The sequence below is a fragment of the Mixophyes fleayi genome, chromosome 1 (genome assembly GCF_038048845.1).
Source record: "Mixophyes fleayi isolate aMixFle1 chromosome 1, aMixFle1.hap1, whole genome shotgun sequence".
Taxonomy (NCBI): Eukaryota; Metazoa; Chordata; class Amphibia; order Anura; family Limnodynastidae; genus Mixophyes; species Mixophyes fleayi.
In genome coordinates this window covers 328,129,846-328,153,064 of record NC_134402.1, presented here as the reverse complement: position 1 = coordinate 328,153,064, position 23,219 = coordinate 328,129,846, and the positions used below count along the sequence as shown (strand labels likewise).

Sequence of the window (23,219 nt, the reverse complement as noted above, 5' to 3'; positions counted from 1 at the left end):
CTGTTTACATTTGAACCCTCCATTCATACATTTTTAGAATGTGAATTTACCCCATAGCGGTTGTTTTTCCACAATAGATATTTTTTTGCTTTTGGTCTTTACCTGCCAAGTAAAGAAATATAAAGGTTCTGTTACCATAAAGAACCAGACCAGGTCTATGTATACTATTTAGTTGGCATGAAAAGTAGGCAGTACTCACATATGACCGATTTGTAAAAATCCCTCAAAGCTCTAAGAAACTTGTTAAATTTGTCCAATTTCAACCTCCCACTCCCCCCAACCTTTATTGTATTGCTTTTAAAGTACTGCAATCTGAAAGCATTAATTATGGGATTCATAAGAGGACTATAGCAAAGCCAAAGCACAATTAGGATGGATCATTGTCCATTAAGTATATCTCCTTTGGTGTTAGCAGTAAAAAACAGAGGACATGCAATGCAACTTTGAGAATACTCCCAGAGTTGGGATATTCAAATTGCTGACATGTAAACTAGCTATACACTTCAATGTGCCCTGATTTTAAGACTCTTTGCTGGGTCTAAGTAATGTCTGATAACACCTATAAGGCTATAGGAATAAGCCTAAAAAGGAAAATAATTTTTCCATCTGAATTCAGTAAAAATATTGCAATGTTTGTTGCTAGAACACTGCTCTGCCTGATTCTCCATTACTTACAGTAGCTACACAGTCAGGAACACATTTGCTGCAGCAGCCTCCACCCCTGTGTATCATGTGACTACAGTAGTCACATGACCAGGTGACGTCAGAAGGTCCTTTGGATGAAGTGGATCTAGCTATTACCGTACAGATATCTATATGGTGTCATTGTGCAGTCTGCAAGGTAACCGTGTATGTGGCTGTCATAAAACATAGCTATGGCTTTACAGAAATAATTATATATTATTATGTCTGAACTGGCAGGAGGTACGTTATCAAATTAAATAAAAAATCGAGACTGACATACAATGGAGACAAACCTTTATTGTCAGTATTCCATTTTTTTATGAATCTAAATGGGCTATACATGCTATTATACAACAGCACTATTTTTAGTATTTAGCATGCAGCTAAAAAGTGTCCTCTTCACAAAAAGCTTTTTTTTTTACTTATAATAAAGCCAGAGTCTTGATTTAAAAAAAAGTTATATTTTAGCATGGTAAATGCTGTGACTTGAAGTAGAACTAAGACTCAAAACAACACATATTTCTAAAAAGAAAATAAAAACTAGTTATGTGGGACAGACAGAAAACTACATGTGGCTGTAAGCGTCTCCTTACAGCCCCATACCAACTGACATTGATTATATTTATAAGATCGTAAAAAGGTCTAAAAGTAGAACCCATTGTTTTTATCAATATTTTTATTTCAATTTTATAAAATTTGAGGTGAACAGAAAACAAAATAGGGAGATATATATATATATATATATATATAGGAAACAGAAGGGGAAAAGGGTACATAATGGAGAATGAACACAATAGCAAAATTATATCTGCCAAAACATTTCTTGTGTAGTGAACCCATTGTTTTGAATGTTCCCCATACTCATTTACAGCTTACCTGAATGCATCTTGTCTCACTCAAATGCGACAGGGAAGCCTAAGGGACCTTTAAAATGAAAGTAACGAATGCAAGTAAAACTCCTTTGTATTTGACATGTGTGTGACTCCAGTCTTTGATGATTATAATTCCAAAGACTGGAGTCACACCCCTGTAATTCTGCTGCTTATAAACACTCAGGAAAATTTTAGGAGTGTTACTGCTTTGATACTTCAGTAGCTCGTAGGTGGTTCATTAATTGCAGTAGTCCTGGATTTCAGCAGTTTTCTTTACCTGCTAGGTCAAACATTTGTGAGTGTTAGAAGATTTGGAAACAGCTAGTGTGCCAGCAAAGAGTAGATCCCATATACTTTTGTGATATGAATTAATAACCGCTGTCTGCTGCTTTTTACTGGCATTTAAAATGCTGCTTCCAAAAATGCATGCCTGACACCAGCCTAAACATTTACATAGTTCACTTCAACTGTTCATTAATGTTGCTATGAATGATTGATTTAGCAGTGATTTTGGCATCTCAATTTTGCAGGAGGAAACCATGTACGGTATAGTCATTGTGCTAGTGGCGCTACTTTTTACCCTGCTTCAGAGGCGCATTAAGAGCAGACGCTTATGCCTTGATGCTAAAAGATTGGATGGTAAAACTGCCCTCATTACTGGTGAGTTTCGGTATGGCATATTCGGTGTAGACAACCAAACCACTCTATGGATATAGTGATATGTCCATAATATCCTTCATCTGTAAACTGTATTGAAAGTATTGAATGCTGGTGAACTGAAAATGAAAAACTTTAATTATTATGGCAGTTGTGTCAATAATTGAGTGTCAATATTTATTTTAGCTACTACAGTACTTCTTTAAGGGGGGAATTCAATTCTGCTGCGAGTAACGCAGCGCTATATCTATTACCGTTAATAAGGTAATTCTAACCCTGATTTCTGCTCGTGGCTCCCTGAGCTGCGAGCAAAAACCAGCATTAAAGATTACCGTATTAACGATAATAATGTGCACTATTATCGTAATATCGGTAATAGTGAGCAGGCTGCGTTACTTTCGGCAGTAAGGTGGCCAATTGAAATCCCCCCCTAAAGGGCATATTCAATTTTCGGCGGAAACGCAGAAAATCCCGCGGTCCGCGCACTATTACCGTTATTACGGTAATAGTGCGCGGAAAAACAGTTAATACGGTAATTTTCTCGCTGGATTTCAGGGAGCTGCGAGCTGAAATCCAGCTTACTATTACCGTATTAACGGTACTCGTTTTAACGCCGCGGGACTTTCGGAGAATTGAATACGCCCCTAAGGGCTAGATTTACTAAGCTGCGGGTTTGAAAAAGTGGGGATGTTGCCTATAGCAACCAATCAGATTCTAGCTGTCATTTATTTAGTACCTTCTACAAAATGACAGCTAGAATCTGATTGGTTGCTATAGGCAACATCCCCACTTTTTCAAACCCGCAGCTTAGTAAATCTAGCCCTAAGTGTGCTATCTGTCTGCCAGGCACTTTTCAAGGTGCAGTCCCACTTCACAGTCTTCGTTAGCACCACCTGCATTTTGGGAACAATCAAACATTACATCAAAGTTCAAAGACCAACACTTTAATCATTCAATCCTTTTTAGTTTTCTTTGAAAATCCTGCCCTTTTTAGCTACATTTATGTTGAAAAGTAATCATGTGAGGGGACATTTGTTCTGTTTTTTTATTGTCTCTATTGTCTGCTCTACCCCCTCCCCCCAGTATTGTTATGTTATTTGTCCTGTTATTCTTTCTATAGTATACTCTCTGGGGGGAATTCAATTCTCAGCAGTACATTTTTTAACGCAGTGGTAAGTGATTTCAACGCGTTTTTCACTCATTCTGCAGCGCGTTAAATTTACCCGTTGTTAAAATCTATTTTTAACGCACAGTTTTGTTTGCAAAAATACTCACATCGTAGACAAGTAGATGATCCATTGAAAGTATAGGGAGGGAGACGCGTTAAAAGCTATTCGGTTCTTTTTTAACGTAGCGCGGTAAACTGTTGAATCCACAGTTTTATCTCGCACCTCTCATGGCTGTGCAAAAAATGTAAAACATAAGAAAACTATTGAAATCATGTAAAAAATAATTAAAAATGATGTTTCTCAGTAATGTGTAACATGGAAATGGTGAAATGTTTTTACAAAAAACATGTAAAAATAAATTAATAAACACAATAATCAGTAATTAATATATGTATGTATGTGCTAATGTGTTTTGTCATGGTATAGATAATTGTATAGTAAGAAGAAAGTATTGTAAAAAGAAAAATGTGCTGTATGTAGATATTATAAAATAGAAGGTTGTGTAATGCAATACGAATGTATGGCAATGCATTTTTTTTTAGTCTAGATGGCCACGTTAATCCCTCTCCGCCACTACCCTAAAAATTTGCATGCACCAATGAATAACACGGGGGCGGCGTTACCGGTTTTCAAATTGAATACCACGATTTTTAACGCTGCGTTAAGTAAAAACGCCCACGATTGCATGTCCAAACCCCCATATAACGTTTTGAATTGAATTCCCCCCTCTGTGTCCCAATGTGTCTTCATATTATCAGATCATATGAAAGAAGGGTAATTTCTTATGTTACAATACTGCTTTCCGGAAGCTGTTCACAAATATATTTCAGTGCTGGCACTGAATTCTCACGGTGCATTTCCTATTTAAATGTGTGGTTGCTTTAGTGCATATGACCGCACCAGAGTTTGGTATATTGCTTGGTGATATATTTTTATTCTCCAATGCCCAATGCGACAAGATTATGGGATCCATGTAGGATTGAGTGAAATTTGTGGCCTGAATGTATATGTAAAATGCAGGCTGCAAAATGGCACTCTTATTTTGTTTTGTTGAGTTGCTCATATCTTGCGATACTTGCAACTCAACATAGTGTATTGTAAGGCGGCTGCATCAAGTCATATTTAAAGCACATGAAGGTATTCTTTAGGTGTAACAGAGCTGAATTCCTTAGGGGAATAAGGCCTGCAAAAAAATGAACCCCACCCTAGGAAAAATGAGCCGGTGATAGTACTGGGCTCATCCCAGTAGGCAGTGGGTGTTAGCAAGATTATTGTGAAATGTCAAAAAATTGTATTTAAATATTTGACACAATACTGGCTCTAGCAAGCCCTGGCAGCCATAAACTACTGCAAATGGCTGCCAGGACATATTAGCACTTGTAAAACTACATTTTAACTCTTCTTCAGTTTTAATCATTATAACAAAAGTAGATTTTAAATTTCTGGACAGTTTGATTTTAGAAAGGTAAAGATATAACGCTAAAGTAGCGCCAGATCTGTGAAAGATATTGCTTGGTTTTTCTTTTCTATGATACCATGTTTCCTTGAAGACATGTATCTTGTATGACAAAGGAGGACAAACAGTTTAGCTGGGCCCATTCTGCTGCTTCTGCACACGCAGCGGGGCCCATTCTGCTGCTTCAGCACATGCAGAGGGGCCCATTCAACTGCTTCAGTTTGCACATGGCTAGTTAGTTTAGGGAAGAAAGGAGCATGCTCATTACTCTCTTCCAAAATTCTTCATGATGCATGTCCTGTGCACTCAAGCAGTCACTTCTGTGGAATCATCAGTAAAAGGCAGGACTACAGACACAGGAAATTTGCCCTTGACCTGCTGGTTTCACATCTTCTTCCCCCCTGATCACCTCCTCTCATGCGCGTATCCAAGACTTTGCCCGCGCTGTCCCCCTCCACTGGAACAAGCTCCCTCCCTCCATCAGAACTTCCCCTAATCTGTCCATTTTCAAACGGGCTTTAAAAACCCACCTTTTTCTTAAAGCCTTCCAGTCTCCCATTTAATTTCCTACCTTTTCTTCTGCCTCTTCCCCTTCATTCCCCTTCCCTTATCCTTATCCTCCGTTCCTCCTTCTCTCCCCCGTGTCTCTCTGTCTGTCTACCCCACCTCTTAGATTGTACGCTCCTTTGAGCAGGGTCACCTCTCCTCCTGTCTTCACCACTTTTAACTCTGCTCTCCAACTACCTTGCCCTCCTCCTCGAGGACCCTCTTCCCCCCATCCCCTCTCGCTCCCTTCTCTCCCCTCTGGGGGTCTCCCTGTCATCCGTGCCCTCACTCTTGGGCTCCATCGTATGCGGACCTTCCCCTCTCCCCTCCCCCGCCCCTAGCTGTGCTTTGAGCTCATGGAGTTACTGTGCTTATTGTTTACTGTCTCTCCTCGTATTGTAATTTCGTTTGTCCCTGTACGGCGCTACGGACACCTAGTGGCGCCCTATAAATAAAAATTAATAATAATAACAACATACTGGTAACACAATATGTTGTTCTTAGCTCTTTCTCTCAGTTATGTATATAAGGGCCAGGAATGCTATAGGAAACAATGGGGGGAATTCAATTGGCCACGTTACGGGTAAAAGTAACACGACTTGCACATGATTACCGTTATTACGGTAATAATGCACCTAAATTACCGTCAGGAGCTCCGTGAGCTGCGAGCAGAAAGTGATATATTTTTAATAACGGTAATAGATTAAACGCTGCGCTAATTCAGGAGGAATTGAATTCCCCCCCAATGACTGTAAAACTGTAAAATTAAGTTGATGGTTTTGCATAGGGGTTGGGTTGGATTTGTTGAATTTCAACTGTACCAGTGTCTGCCTCTAATTAGATGTGTATGTCTGTTGAAAACATGAGACTTTTTGGTACTAGTTATAACAGTTCTAGATGGACTTATGTCATTTGTATTGCTTTTCTATGCATGATGATTGTCTCTGGCTGTTATTCTGCAAGAAACAGATATAGAAATAGATGTGTTATAAAGCTAATTAGAAACAAGCAGAGGCTGCCAAGAAAACTCCAACCGTCTACAGCAGCATTATGCAGAATAGATGAAGGGAGTATATCATATTTGGCAAGTCTGCCTCCGAGGGATGCGGGGGGAGGGCAGGTGGGCGTGCGGACGATTGCCCCCCCCCCCCTCTTAAACACACATCATAAGCTCTAGCCCATTATGGTAGGGGGCGGGGCACAATGTCAAGTGATTCACAACATAACCCACACCATTTAATTGTGTCCAGGACCCGGGAAGTTGCCTCATTCTCCCGGGTGTCCGGGAGGACTCCCAGACATTCGTGAGTCTCCTGGACATTCCAGGAGAGTAGGCAACTATGGAATACATATATGTGTATATATAGATGAACATCCTCTAACATTTCGATCAGTATGAACTAACCACACATAACATTTTTATTGTCAACTGAGATTATTCTCTGATTAATATCAATGCCATGAGTAAAAACAAATATGTTACATATGGTAAGATTATTTCATTTGCATTTGTCTAATTCAGGGCTTGATACATTTCTCTAATAGTCAAGAGCCAGGGCCAAAACTTAGGTGCCAACAATTTATAAGAAAAATCACCTGCCTATGAGGTGGCTACAAGGGCCCGACAGGCAGCAGTAACAAGCCTGCAGCATTTTTAAGCTTATTCTGACCAGATGAGACTTTGATCACGTCTCTCTGCAGAACTGTATATTACTGGCAGTCCGGCAGTGTATCAGGGTGCAGCTGTTTCATACTGTTTCTCTGCCAGACTTTGTCTCACCAGTGACTTCACCCCCACAGTCAGAGATCGGGCATGCAATGTATGCGGCCAGGACAGAAAAGATATAGGGAGACCGGGACAGTTAGGGTGTATTCTCTAGTCGCCAAGAAGAGCTGGCGTCTGAATTTTATCATGCGCTGCTCAAGTTCTTAAATCAACAACAAAAAATAAAAAGTTAAAAAGAAAAGATTTATACTTCTTGATTCCAATACAGAAACAAAATATTATTGCTGGAAAGGTACACAGCAATACTATGTACACACAGGCAAAGGAAAAAAATCTGAAAACATAATAAAATATATAGACCTAAAGCAATTGATATAAGCCCATTGTATAATGAGCAAGACATTAATATAGTAAATATCCATATCTGAGAGCTGAAATTATATATAGTCAATTGCTCAGATGGGTAATGTAGACATTAAATAACTAGTGTAAAGAAGAGAACAAAAGAAGATAGATTCTAGTACTGGCTTTGAAATAGCCCAATGAGAAAGAAGAGTACTTCTTTACAATAGGAAAGCAGAGGGGAGCAGCATTCTAATCTGGAATTTTTACCTGTCTATTATTATTATTATCTTTACTTTATAAGGCACCACAAAGGGTCCGCAGCGCTGTACATGACATATACAGAAAACAGTGACCCATGACACAACATCATACAGAAAGAACAAAAAATGAAGAAAAAAAAACGCAAAAACACATAGACACAGGTAACGTGGTAATGCAAATCAAATTATATCTGGGACAATGTGTGAAAGTGATGGTAGAAATCAGTGAGAAGTAGGCCGAGGCTTAAGAAAACAGGGCTAGGGAAGCAGGTCAAGAGGTACAGAGGGTGATGGAAAAGTAAAAGGAGCACATTAGGAAAGAGGGCCCTGCTCCTGAGAGCTTACATCCTAATGGGATGACACAAATAGGGTGGTACTAACTATGGAAGAGAGCCGGAACAAGAAGGTTAGGAGGAGGACTGATAGACTTGAATAAAGAAATGAGTCTTAAGGGCACGCTTGAAGTCTTTGAGAGTAGATGCTAACTTGATGGAATGTGGAAGATCTTTCCACAGATGGGGAGCAGCCTAGGCAAAGTCCTGGAGACGGGAGTGAGAAGAGGTGATCAGTGAAGTAGTGAGGCGGCGGTCACAGGCAGAGCGGAGGGGGCGGATAGAACTGTAGGTAGAGATGAGATTGGAGATGTAGGGAGGGGAGGAATGATTAAGAGCTTTAAAGGTGAGGGTGAGAAGTTTAAAATTAATTCTGTAGGCCACGGGGAGCCAATGTAGTCACTGTTAGAGAGAGACAGCAGAGACACAGCAGCGGGAGAGAAAAATGAGGCAGGCAGCAGCATTGAGGATAGACTTAAGAGGGTCAAGGTGAGAGTCAGGTAGGCCAGAGAGAAGGAGATTACAGTAGTCAAGATGAGAGATTACAAGCGAGTGAACAAGGGTATTCGTAGCGTCCGTGGGACAGAATGTGAGGCTTGAAGGAGATGGAGGAATCAAGGATGACCCCAATTCATCTGACTTGACTGATAGAAACAAGGGTAGTGTTATTAACAGAAATAGAGAGGGGGGGAGGTGGGAGAGTCCTGGAAAGGGAAAAGACGATAAGTTCAGTCTTGGAAATATTGAGTTTAAGGAAGTGTTGGGACATCCAAGATGAGATGACCGAGATACAGCAGGAGACACGAGACGGAAGGGAAGAGGTCAGGGGATGAAAGATAAACGTGTGTATCATCAGCATAGAGGTGGTACTGGAGGCCAAAAGAGCAGATGAGGACACCACAGGAGGAGGTGTAGAGGGAGAAAAGAGGGGGCCAAGATTAGTGTATAAAACGTGTCCTTAGCATGTGTAACTTTGGAAGGGGGAATGAGAATCATTTACTGACAAAAGTTCCTTTCTGCTTTTAATGCACAGTCAATTAGACAAATCGTTATTTGCTTTTCTAAAAACACAAATGTGATTTTATGTGGGATTGTTATGCCCAAGTAAATACATGAAGGTAAAATCGAATGTGCAAATGCTAATCTGTAGTGTATTGTGTGGTGCCCTTTAAACATAACAAAGAGATTTCATGAAGCATATTTGAATCCCGATCCCTCCTGATAGCACTGTTGCCAAAACTATGTGATGCTTTTCATCATCAGTATTAGCAACATATTAATTTGATGCTAATCCGGTTACAGAGAATAAAAGTAAATTATCCCTTAATATCTGGATGACCTAGTGTATTTATATAGACAAGTTTTCATCTCCTATTAAGCCCTCTCATTCCATGCCATGAATCTCCTGGCATGTTCTCTTAACAATGCATATTTACAGAAGGCCATGCTGTGATTTGGCTACTGTAGCCACCACCAGAGCCAAATGACCAAAACTTTTTCCAAGAGGTACTTTTGTCCAGCTGAATGTTCAGATGCCTCTAAACTAATTAGTACTGACAGAGACGTAAGTAGTTGATTTTTCAAAAGGAAGCTTTTGCTATGCCACCTGGTCTCTGCGTGACTCCTGGCATGTCTTCAGAACTGTGTCACTCCACTCCACCCCCGCAGAGGAAGTGACATCTCCTGGCCATGGCGCTCTGCTTGCTGCTAGTTCATTAACTGCATGTTGTAGTTCTATTACATTTGCAAATACAAGAGGGGATTCTAAGATGCTTCTTCAATTTTAATTTGCATTTGTTTCTTAGTTGGAAGTTGAAGAACAACATAATAAATAAGCACTTTTGCATTGTTTGCATGTCACTTGTCTGTGACATAATATACCTTAAGGTATATTATGTAAAGAAGAGTCTCCAGATCTTTTGGTCTGATCTGTATATTCAGCGTAATGTTTTCATCTTTTTATAACTGAAAAAAACACAGCAAAGTACTGAATGTAAGATAATTAGAATGATCTTTAGAATGGCACATTTTGTAAAAGTCAGTAAGTATAAATCTTGTCCAACCATATTATATTTTTGTGACTCAGTTGCAGGAGCATATTACCAATGGCAAAAACTAATCCCAGTGCCGTAATGTGCCAGATATACAATAGATTATCTCAGTATGCAATGCTGAGCAGTGATGTACAGCTGAAGCAGGGGTTATTGTGGTCACTGGTACACCCTGGCTTATGCAGAGAATTTGTTCTATCTGTGCTATATCAGGCCTTTGATCACTGTAATTGTGAGTGGCTTGAGATACCTGAGCTAATTGCAAAAAATTTTTAAAAAAAATCTTTGTAATTCACTGTAACTAGGTTACATCATAGGCAGTAATGAAACAGGGCTCATTCACATTAATCCAGTTTAACTGTACTTTTTTGCACAAAGTAGTGCATCAAAAGTGCATTATAAATTGGTTTCAATGGTGCCTTTCACAGTAAATTTTAAGACTTAAAAATGCTTTAACTTTATGATGGAATGTATATAATAAAAAAGCATTGACAAAATATATATGTGTGGCTTTAAAGAGTTATGCATACAAATGCCATAAAAAGTAATTGTTTTAAAGCACATCAAAGTATGTGTGCAAACTCTTTATAAATGTGAACGTATTTATAGATGGTGCGTATTGAAAAATGTGCAGTACTAGGAATCATGAAATACTTAGCTTTTTAGACTAATTATATGGCTCTAAATAAATGTTATCTGTAGCATAGAAACATAGAATTTGATGGCAGATAAGAACCGCTTGGCCCATCTAGTCTGCCCAATTTTTAACCTATGGTAATAACCTCAAAACCTATTTGACCCTTTAATGTTTGTAAGGATAGCCTTATGTCTGTCCCAATCATGTTTAAATTGCACTACTGTTTTGGCCTCAACTACCTCTGATGAGAGGCTATTCCACTGTAGTTATCTCGTACAAGCCCTTTAAGAACCTTGGAAAGTTGTTTTGCTCTGTCAAATGATATCAACAGTAAACATGTTTTTGGTTCTTGATTCACAGATACTGTTGACTTAAAGGGTTGATGATGTCTTCTGTACATCACATATAAAGTATTGTTAATCATAAAAGGCCCTGAAGCATAATGTTGCTGAGCTTTCTACATCCTCTTTCTTATGTTCACTTATTCAGGTTTAAAACCAGTGTGTAAGCAAGGTTCAATCTTTCTGGAAAACCCCATGTGAGGAAAATTTAGGCATTTATTTCTCGAATTGAGATAACATTGTTAATGAAACGCATAGTCACTCAAGTATTATCCTTCGGCCAAGCGGGCATACAACATCAATTTGTTCTACTAATGATGCAGACTTTGGCTTTATTATCACGGATAATCCCAGATTGTGAATCTGAGTGGCTGTCCCTTTCATATATTTGTATTGCCATGAGTGACTGGAACAAATTACTGCTAGACCTTCCAAGCTATCCAACACTAACAATCTGACCAGACATTAGTTTTCAGTTATTTATTTATTTTTAATTGTAATTTCATACACCTCTCATATGAGGCTGAGTTAATTTTAACATCTTATGCTGAATTCAGTGGTATGCAGGGATTGCCAGCTCCAAAATAAGGCTACAATAGCTGTCCCATGGACCCCACATTATTGGAAAAATTGAGTTTTAAATTTGTGGTATACGTAGGCATTACTGGATTGAGAACATATTGGACAATCGGAGGCATTTGGTCTCAGATAGAGCTGAAATCATAGATAAATGTAGAGTTCTGATTGGCTTTCAGAGAAGCACATGCCATAACCAAATGTCCGAATGGTGATTTCCAGATGAACAACATAATGGAGGATCAGAACTGAGGGACTTTGTTAAAAGGTTCCCTAGTTATTGACTTGGGCTCAATAATTACTTGTCTCTCTTTGTGGTATACCTGCCAGGTGCGTAGAGCCTTTTCTCTCTAACTAGTTTCTCTTCGGGCTGAAAAGTTCCAGCTAGTTTCAATAGAGGGCTCATATCTTAAGGTCATTCAAAAGAAGTCTCAAGATATGTATTGGCATAGTCTGATACTCTATTCTCCAGACACTGATAGTTATTATTATTTTTATTATATATATTTTAAAATCCAGTTCAGGTGCCATAATCTAAAAACCTGTCAAAATGGTTAATTCACATTATTGATCCGGAGTATCAAGAAAAACACAGGCAACCATCTTTTTGCATTATTTATTGCCTATACAGTTACTTGCATATAGCTTTCTCCTTTTTCTCAATACTTTTATTACTTCTCAGCCACTGCACATGCATGTAAAACTAACACAATCATGTAATTAGCCTGTATAACAGCAAACTATTTTAATGGGCATTCTTTGTGGACAGTAGCCTCTACCAAAGCAACAGCTCACAATATTTCATTACCACTAATTATGAAGGCAGGAAGGTCTTCTTATAACTATTCTAAGCAAGTGAATGTGCGGCTTTTATGGAAACAGCAATCAATTCTGTTCTCCAACTAGCTGTTGCTATGTGGCAAGCCTCCCATTAGAAAAACCAAGAGTTTGCAAAATTAATTTGTTCAAGGAGGTTAGGATTATCACCTAGCAACGGCACCCTGACACCTTGCCTGTAATTGGAGATCCTGACACTTTGACCAACAGGTTACTAACACAACAGCACATAAAGATCATTATTAAACTTGGTAGCTTGTGGACAGATTGCCTATGCAGCAGTGACTGGCTCCTGCATGAGTGTGCAGGCTTTAAGTCCTCTATATATAAACACCTATTAGGGTCCAACTATTCACCCAAGATAGAACCAACCAATACAAGTCAAAGTAAATTTTGACACATTACAGGCTTCACTATACATATTTAGGGTACTAGCAATGATACTGTTTACTCTTCTGTAGTTTGACATCTGTTATCTTTCATAGCAATCTATTTTTTCATTACAAGCTTCTTCTTCATATACTGTATTGTATTTTTCTTCCTTTGAATATAATTTTGTTTTATAAGTATTGCTTATTCACATTGTCTAGTCCAATGATGGGCAACAGGTGGACCTAGGGCCGCATCCGCCAGGCCTTTGCGAGGCCTTGCATGCTTTGATGTCAGATTTGTTTATGATCGTTTTGTAACACTTACAATTAAATGCCTGCTGATATATTATTACAGAAGGTGTCTCTTTCTTTTATTAAATGTATTGTTTAACTTTTCACTGAAATTAAAGGTGATGTGCGGCCCTTTTGGAGGTTAGAGGGCCAAACTATGTGGCCCCTGAAATGTATCAGGTTGCCTATCACTGGTCTAGTCATTTGAATCAGTTATTTTTAAACAATGCTCTGTTTTCAGCTTTACATTGTTGTATGTTTCCATTTTTTGAGCTAATCATTCTTTTACTCATATAAAGTATTCTTACGTTTTAATGTTTGCTATCAACATGCACACCTCTACACAGTTAGGGCTGAATGCTGAACCCTGATTTTACTGGGATCGGCTGCAGAGCTTTGAATATGCTAGAGGATGTTCATATGGCATAATATAATTAGCTGTGAACTGCTTACATCTAATCCCATGCCACCCACTTTGACAGCAAGTACCCTCTCCCATTTTTAAAGTTCTTTTGGAAGCCAGATGTATTTTAGCAGTACTCCCCATTCTCATGTCTTTGTAATTGGACCAAGTCATTTATGCCTCAAGGATAATTGTCCCGTTTAACAATAGGTGGTGCATCAGGAATTGGAAAAGAGACAGCCATTGCCCTGGCGAGACGTGGCGCTCGTGTCTACATCACAAGTCACGATGAACAGAAAGGGGAGGCAGCTGTCAAAGAGATTAAAAAAGAGAGTGCAAGTATGAATGTGCGGTTCTGTATCTTGAACATGGCAAATCTGCAAAGCATCCGCAATTTCTGCAAGGAGTTCTTAAAGAATGAAAATTGTCTTCATATCCTCATCAACAATGACGGTGAGTGAGACAGCTGTCAGATTTCTCTGTTTTCATTTCTGTCCTATGTTGCAGTTAATGCAGTGCCCACATTGAACCCAGACTATCAGTGATCGTCCATAGTTGTGGCGCAGCAGCCAGGAAGCTTTTGAAGCAATTCTCAATCATGAAATCACTGAAGCACTGAATTCTATGTATAGAGCGCTGTCACGTCTATGGGAAAGCCCCAGTAATATCACTAATGGGGTTCCCTAAAATGAGGAAGTGCTTCTGACTCTAATAAGATCCAGGTAGGCACTCTCAAATTATCTCAAAATAGCATGTTATTATGCTCTAACATGAGTTTGAAAGTCACTAACATCTAAGTCAATGGTAATGCCTGTTAATACGTGTTTGTGAAATAAAGAAATATTTAAGGCATCCTTTAAAACATACAGAAGTTTTACATTAAATTCAGGAGAATATTTCTGGGGTTTCATTAATTATGTTCAATAAGAAAATACAGAATAATTTACTTAAATGTTTCCCGTGGCTGCTAAAACATTTTAAACCATGAATTTGGAAGGAAGTATAACTAACTCTGTTTCATAAATAAATCCTCTAGCACCAAGGGCTAGATTTACTAAACTGTGTGTTTGAAGAAGTGGAGATGTTGCCTATAGCAACCAATCAGATTCTAGCTTTCATTTTGTAGAATGCACTAAATAAATGATAGCTAGAATATGATTGGTTGCTATAGGCAACATCTCCACTTTTTCAAACCCACCATTTAGTAAATATACCCCCAAGTCTTTCTCATATTCTGTCTCATACACCACATTTATGTTTTTTGTTTTGTTTTTTTCAATAATAATTTTTATTAAAGTTCTTTATAGTTACAGGGTAAACATACACAAAATCAAAACAAACCAATACAGTAAATGGGATGGGAGAGGGAAGAAGGGGAGGGAAAAGAAAGGGAGAGCAGTACATTATAATAAGCAGTGAAAATATACAAAATCATCTCAAAATATTTACAATCACTATAGCTAAACTAGAGACAATACACTTTAGTAATTACACATTTATGTTTTTATGCCACTAGAGACATTAAGTTAAGGTGCACCCACCAGCACAAGTTAACACCTTTTTATTCACGTCGCATTCTCGTAAAGAAGTCAGACCTGCGTGGAGAAGCATATACACCCATCAGGAGTCATATCTGTTGTGATTGCTGGAGTGCTGGTGCAAACATTCGTGCTGATGATAAATAAAATAATTGATAAATATGGCGCTTCACTGAGTGTGCAGCCTGGGACATGTAATGGAGCATCCACTTCCCTCCACAAAAAGACACAATATATACAAAAAAACACATACACTGGGCGCACACCTTTTCACATATGAAGAGATGATGAATTCCTCTTAAGTTCTATTCCAATTCACTTCCTCCACTAGGATAGCAATCTTTATCCTTCTCTCCAAATGGATTCCTATAGTCTGAAAATCAGACTCACAGAAATATAAAGATGGGGGAAAATAGTGCAATATGTCTCAAAAACTATAAGATAGATAGTCCAAAAAGTTCCCAGAGAGAAGTTTTCTCTTCCACCTTGTGATTAAGAGATGGAATCACACCAACAATCTTGTGTTCTTTACACCATCATATCCCCCAAAGGATGTATGCTTACAAGCTTCCAAATGTTTAAAGGCATCTCATATGTCATCCACAAATTTATCCTCCAAATTCATCCGCAGGATGATTCCATAATATATATGGCAAAACAGAAAAATAAACAAACTCTGGTGCATTATCAAAAGACACCTTCTGTACCCCTTTTGAAAAACTTTAAAAACCAATAAAAATTTTATTCGTTAAAAAAAAAATAAAGACACCGTATTTAAAATTACCATTTTTTAAAAGGAGAATTGGTTTATGTTTTAATTCATCTGATGTCTCTGGTTATGGGATATATGTTTTTTTTTATTAAATACGGTGTCTTTTGATAATGCACCAGAGTTTGTTTATTTTTCTGTGCGAATATTAATGGATGTATTATTATAATAGAATATATTTTTATAGATTTTATATACATTATTAAGTGAATAGCAATAATGACTTATTTCAGAATACACACATGGGATAATGAATACTTGCACACCTTTTAATTCTTTCATTTGATTTGGAGTGTTTAGGAAATTGTGATTTTATTATGTATGATGACTTTAGTTTAAGTCTCGCAGAACCTACTAAAGATAGTTTTAGATGCTTTGTAATACTCAATTGTGTTATGTTGAAGAATTCACCTACTGTTTGCAATCCAAACCTGAATTTAAACTGACACCACTGGAGATTATTGAATGAGGACATGCCGTTGCACGGCTTGGGCTTAAATACTTCTTTTTCGGACATTGAGACATATACTTCTGAAAAAACTGCAGCTAGCAAAGATTTGTGATAACGGAAAATAAGTATTACACATTTTTTCCTACGAATATTGGATTTACATTAAATGAATCTATTCATGTTAAGGACCAAACAAGCGGGATTCTTCTATTTGAGGAGCTGTAAGGCTTATTTGAAATTCTGGAGTGGTGAGAGGGGTCTTTATTCTACACGGACTTGCTATATGATCATAGGAACAGTTATGTGTTCCAATAAAATGTCCATATTACAATTCTCCTCATTGATACTAATATAAGGGACTTTTAGTTTAGTACTCTGGACTTTCCCCAGTAATCCTTACAATCTATTATGTACCAAGTAAAAGTATCAGTACGTATGGATTTCTTTATTATACACAATAGACACCTCCAAGTGGCGTAACTCGGGAACTGTAAGACCAGACAGGTTCATGCTGAACATTTTTTTATTAGAAGCTTATATGTAAGAGGCATCTGAGGAAAGATGTACAATAATAGCTATATAGAGAGTATTTAGAGATGTGTGTGGAAACAATTGTTGAAGAATACACAGTGCAGTAGTAAATCATCCAAGAACTAGGGACAGAATGAGTAAATAAATGCAATTGGGAAGGAATAAAGAGCGGTGAATTTGCATAAAGGGAAGGGATGCCTTTTGGACAAATGATTTACTTTTAAATATATGTATATATGCATTAATACAGATATGGGATCTCTGATCTAAAAATCCATTTCCTGGAAAATTCTGAAACCCAAAAAAAGAAAAAGTCTTCGCTGTGATAATGTCATATACAGACATAACCACTATATGCCACTTGTGAAGAGCACGAAGAATACTGACAATCTAATAATGAGGGGAATGGAAGGGGCAGTGTAGGAACGGATAGGAATAAATTTAAAATGTCATTGTGCTCCAAATTACGAAAAGAGTCTTTAGCAAGAAAACCCAAAGTCCCAAGCATTGTGAATAATAGATTCCTTCTATGTAAGCAACACTTCTTAAGACATCTCAGTACATAAAATAAGCCCCTAAAACGCCAGACCTTAAGCCTCCATAACATTCCAGGATTTAAGGATTTTCCATCCTTGAGCACAGGTATTTGAATCATAATGACAGATGCCCTAATAAAGCAACATGTACTTTACCATGGGTATTAAAATTTGTAGTGGTGGGGGGGTTGATGACCAGAGTCCGGGCAGCACGGTGGCCTAGTGGCTAGCACTTCTGCCTCACAGCGCTGGGGTCATGAGTTCAATTCCCAACCATGGCCTTATCTGTGAGGAGTTTGTAGGTTCTCCCCGTGTTTGCGTGGGTTTCCTCCGGGTGCTCCGGTTTCCTCCCACACTCCAAAAACATACTAGTAAGTTAATTGGCTGCTATCAAAAATTGACCCTAGTCTCTCTCTGTGTGTATGTTAGGGAATTTAGACTATAGTGCTGCGGAATCAGTGGCGCTATATAAATAAATGGTGATGATGATGAGTTGGAAACACTGGCCTTAAGGATCGTCCGAATACCCAAGTATGAATCCTTTTAATAATACTGCATAGTGAAAATCTATCTATCTTTCTATATATATATATATAAAAAAAATACATGTAAATAGCCAGCTTTATGTATATGATTTTTCTTTATATTTTGCAACCAGTGGAGTTATTTGACTTCATTCACAATGCTGGCATTAATTTGCTGCATTTATACATGTTAACACTAGATGGAGCTGTAGGTTTTGTTACAAGTGAATTCAGCATCAAGCACCACTGCCCTTGATTCAGTGTTGCCTTTTATTAGCTTCATGATTATGAAACAATTTATAATGCATATGCACATTACTTTTGTTCTGGGGAAAAAAAAAGTTTTAGGAGGAAATGAAATGTACAATGCAAGCTGCATTACATTTTATGTATACAAAATTCTGGACTGAAATTTTGTAGTATAATTTTATAGTTTACTTTAAAATCTCATTTTAAACTGGCTTATCTGGGGGTATAATTATCCTAGACTTTAACTTAGATTGGTTATTTATAGATCTTTATTTTCTTGTTTTTTTTATCCCTGTGCCACATTTTGTCAGTTATAAATTAATAGAACATCTTTCCCTTTGCGAAGTATTATGTATTGTATGTATTATATATTGATCTGAATTGCAAGTTTATTTTATGATGTGACCATAGTATTACATGTAATTGCATGTACTTTCCAATTGCTGCAAACTACTTTATAACACTGTATGTAGTTTAAGAACTGAGGAAACTGTTAGAAACTATGTGATAAAGTATTTTATGCCTTAATCAAAATAATAAAGGAATAAAGATAATTGTTTTACTCTCACTTGTAGTATGTACATGTATGTATTCTGTGCACAAACATATGATAACCTTTTTGTAATTCACAGGAGTGCCAGCTGTGTTAGACTGGACAGACAATGGTTTCAGTATGTGTTTCGGAGTCAACCACCTTGGACCTTTTCTTCTCACCAATCTCTTACTGGAACGCCTCAAAAGTTGTGCTCCAAGCCGCATTGTTAATGTCACTTCCAATGTGCACAAATATCAAAAGCTGGACTTTACTGACTTAAACTATAACATAGTGCCACTTTTCACATACTGCCGAAGCAAGTTAGCAAATGTATACTTTACCCAGGAGTTAGCTCACCAGATGGAGAGGCATGGAGTAACAACATGTGCTGTTCATCCAGGTCAGAAGAAGCCCATTTTCATCCTATTTTGTATTTTGTGGAGAAAATATTGCTGTTTCTGACATTTCCTATTTGTAAAGTTCAATTTTAGTGGCCAACTGTTTTGCTTCTTGTAGTCTAACCATGATGCTGATGCAGAGTGGGATGGGCAGCATGGTGGCTTAGTGGTTAGCACTTCTGCCTCACAGCACTGGGGTCATGAGTTCAATTCCCGACCATGGCCTTATCTGTGTGGAGTTTGTATCTTCTCCCAGTGTTTGTGTGGGATCCTTCAGGTGCTCTGGTTTCCTCCCACACTCCAAAAACATATTAGTAGGTTAATTGGCTACTATCAAATTGACCCTAGACTCTGTGTGTGTGTTAGAAAATTTAGACTGTAAGCTCTAATGGGGCAGGGACTGATGTGAGTGATTTCTCTGTACAGTGCTGCGGAATTAGTGGCCCTATATAAATAAATGGTGATGATGATGATGCAGAGTGGGACGTACACCAGTTTGCATAGTGTATCTTGCTTGAAAGTGTTCTGTACGTGCCGGGAAAGTGGGCGCATGCATATGCACTTATGCCCTAGAGAAGCGGGATAGGGGAGAGAAGGAGCGTGTTCTAACGTTGGCCAAGTACAGTAAAAGTGTGTTTAGGCATATGCAGCTCATGCACACCTGCAGAAACACCCATATGCTACTGCTAGGAGCATATCATTTACACCTGTTATAGTGTGTGTGTGTGTGTGTCAAAGCACAAGCAAAGATCAAAAACAAAGCTTTACTTCTGCAAAGGTCTGGTAGAAATAAGAGACTTCTAAAGGCTACAAACAGATGAGATGAATTGTTTTGATTGACTTGACCTTTTCACTGGGAGCTGATTGCAGAGTAAGGAAAACTGTGCAGTAGTCCAGGTGAGGTGACTAGCTAGATTGCTGTTCTTAGCAGAGTGCTGATTACAGGAATTGACAGAAGCTGTCATTGTGAATAGTTATCTGACAGCTGTCATCTGGAGCTGATGTCATCAATCCTTACACTAGTATTGTTTTATTGCTTAAAAACACTGTAATGTTGTACAGAGCTCAGTAGTTAAGCTAATAATCAGTATTTAAAATTGTATCTTCTTATCTCCTTTGCAGGCTATGTTGTTGGTGAATGGACATCCAAGTTTTCTATTCTCTTCCGTATAGTAATGTGTGTCATCACGTCATTGTTCTTCATCTCCTGCCAGACGGCTGCTCAGACTGTCATATACTGTGCTGTATCTGACGACATTCTCCAGCACAATGGTGGCTACTTCTCAGACTCTAAGCCGTGCAAGTTGCATCCTCAAGTGCAGGACTGTGGCATAGCAAAAAAGCTTTGGGAGGCAAGCGAAGCAATGGTTGGACTTACCTCCTCCCCCAGGGAACATTTAGCTTCAAGAACAAGATAGCTCCAATATGATTGTATGTTTATCATATGTATACAGCTGCATGGGAACATTTTCTTTTTTCTGTCCATAATAAGAGAGTCTGAAGGTACCATTGAATGTGATTTACATTTTCTCAAGTCTGTCCTTACAGCTGTTTGAAGCATTAGAGCTGCTGATTCTCTTGCCACTAAGTACAGCTCAACCAGATTTTATTGTAAAATTGTGATTGTATAAATTTGTGTTTTTAGTTTAGCATTAGGTATATTTATTGCATTTCTGACTCAAATTTAAGTAAAATATTTAAAGGCTTGTTCATTTATATGTTTCACTCTCCTATTAAACAGGATTGATATGGAAATAAGTTTTGTAACATTCCAAAATGTATATATACATAACACCATATCCTAACAGGATATTTGACCTATATAGCCTTGATATTTATATTACTACAAGCTACAGTATTGTACTCTGTTATAAGCTAATCAAGGCTCCGATAAGAGGACGGCAATATACTTCACTGATTGAAAGTCTGGTGTACATAACAAATAAATGACTTCCCCATATTGAACACCTTATCTGAAATATATCTGTTTATTCTAATGTTATTTATTCTTTAATATAAAGTGTTTTTTGTACTATTGAAGTGAGTATGATTGATGGCATGTTTTCTTGTACATTGAATGGTACCAGTTTAGATTTTTATCTTTTTTAAGGGCCAATTTTAATAGCACAACATAGTATAGTGAAGCTTGATTGTTTCTTTGATTTAGAAAAAAAGTTACATTCTCATATGAAAATAAAATGAATATTTCATGTATCTAATAAAGAAAGCCCTTATACTTTCATGTCCATTAAAGGAAAAATGGTCCTTACTCTTAAAGAGAAAAAAAAAACACATTCCAATCGCTACATTCTGGGTTGTACTCTGGTTCTGGCTTCTATATAAATGTATGCCATTTTTGGTTAAACTGGTTCTGATTGAAACTGAGCAGATTAAGAGAAGTATGTTTTTCCATATTCTTGTGTTTTTTGGTTGCGTGTATGCTCATGTCACTTATCATTCATGGCTCTCCCTTACTTTCTCCTTTTTAAAACCAATACCTAGGTGAGCTATATTACAGTGGTGTGTGAGGTGGAGGCTGACGGACTGCTGTTGACTCACACTGCCTCAGTGATGTGCTGAGAGTTCATTACTGTTAATGAGTGCTTTGTGTGTGTCCAATTCATACGCCCCCTTTGAAATTTGCAGTCAGTCAGGGCTGGGTATCCAATTAAAAAGTAAAAATAGCCACTATAGTTAAGATATTAGTATATACAATCTCTTGATTAACTGCAGTGGCTATTTTTACTTTTTAAATAGGATACTCAGCCCTGGATGACTAGCTGCAAATTTACATGGTTATGTGTTACGCACAAAGCACTAATTAACAGAAAAGAACTCTCAGGCACATCACTGAGGAAGTGAGCATGAACAACAGTTCTCCAGCCTCCACAAACCACAGTAATATAGCTCATCTACTTGTTGATGCATTGATCATGGAGGGTACATCAGCACAAACGTTATCTGGCCTTTAGCCTGAGAATAGCTGCATATGTCATCAAGTAGGGGTGTGGAAATTAAATGTTTGCACAATGTTTTTCTCTCTCCTTCATGCTTGAGAGTGTGCAACACTCCTAATAAAATATCTGTATGGACATTGCCATAGTCAACTAATTAATCATGCAGTGTTCTCCCCAGTATGTAACGCCAGCCGGTGGCATTAAGAAGTAGCCTGTGGGGGCAGTTGTAATACTTTGCAATAATAATGAAAAATGTTGGAAGTTATTGCCCACACCTGCCAGGATTGGTCAGACTGGTGGTCAGTGGTCTAACAGGCACTGCTGGCTGTAGTGCCTCTTCTAATAGGAGAAACAATGGTTTATTCTATTATAATAGGACTCTGTTGGGCTCCAAGAGTTGGCAAGTAAAAACAGTTGGATGGAGCACTTGGCAAACTGCCATGCAAAATCACAATTTTAAAAAATTATTTTGTCATTTGCAAACATAATATTTATTTTTGTGTTATTTTCTGGACACATATTATAATATATAGGATTATTTTAATTTTCAGGCGCTACCCTATTTTATACAGACAGCTTTATTTAGTATTTGACTTATTGTATTAATGTTAAGACAATTAAAGTTTTTTATTATTATCTCATTGAGGCAGTTTTTATTTACTAAACTGCGGGTTTGAAAAAGTGGAGATGGTGCCTATAGCAACCAATCAGATTCTAGCTGTCATTTTGTAGAATGTACTAAATATATGATAACTAGAATCTAGTTGGTTGCTATAGGCAACATCTCCACCTTTTCAAACCCGCAGTTTAGTAAATCTAGCCCTAAATGTGCACATTCATGCTGCAAATTTATCAGCAATTTTATACCTAGTTTACCACAAATTACAGCATGCACAGGCCCTAAAACATTACTGTTCAGATGTACACCAGGAAGACATGAAATCCGCATCCAGTGGCCACATCTGATGTGTAAATCTCACATTGCTAATGGTACTTTGTGCCATCTGTACTTTTGGCCTGAGCAGCCAGATCTTCCAGGATTGGCCACACACGCATGGACAAATCTGATATAGATCGTGACAGATTCAGCCCCTGTGTAGACTCATCTTTCTAGTGCAGTTTATATCATGATGGCAAATACCTGATCAGTCCCTGTTAGTTACTTTTTGTGCAGTTA

At 37.9% G+C, this 23,219-nt stretch overlaps 1 protein-coding gene across 1 annotated transcript; it reads left to right on the top strand.

The window, feature by feature from the left end:
* The first annotated feature begins 737 nt into the window (after window positions 1-737).
* On the top strand, window positions 738-21,050 carry LOC142159787 (retinol dehydrogenase 12-like). Its single transcript, XM_075214521.1, has 5 exons — window positions 738-841; window positions 2,087-2,216; window positions 13,765-14,007; window positions 18,785-19,087; window positions 20,208-21,050. The coding sequence occupies exons 2-5, from the start codon at window positions 2,096-2,098 to the stop codon at window positions 20,501-20,503; spliced, it is 963 nt and encodes a 320-aa protein (XP_075070622.1). The 5' UTR covers window positions 738-841; window positions 2,087-2,095; the 3' UTR covers window positions 20,504-21,050.
* Window positions 21,051-23,219: the final 2,169 nt, after the last annotated feature.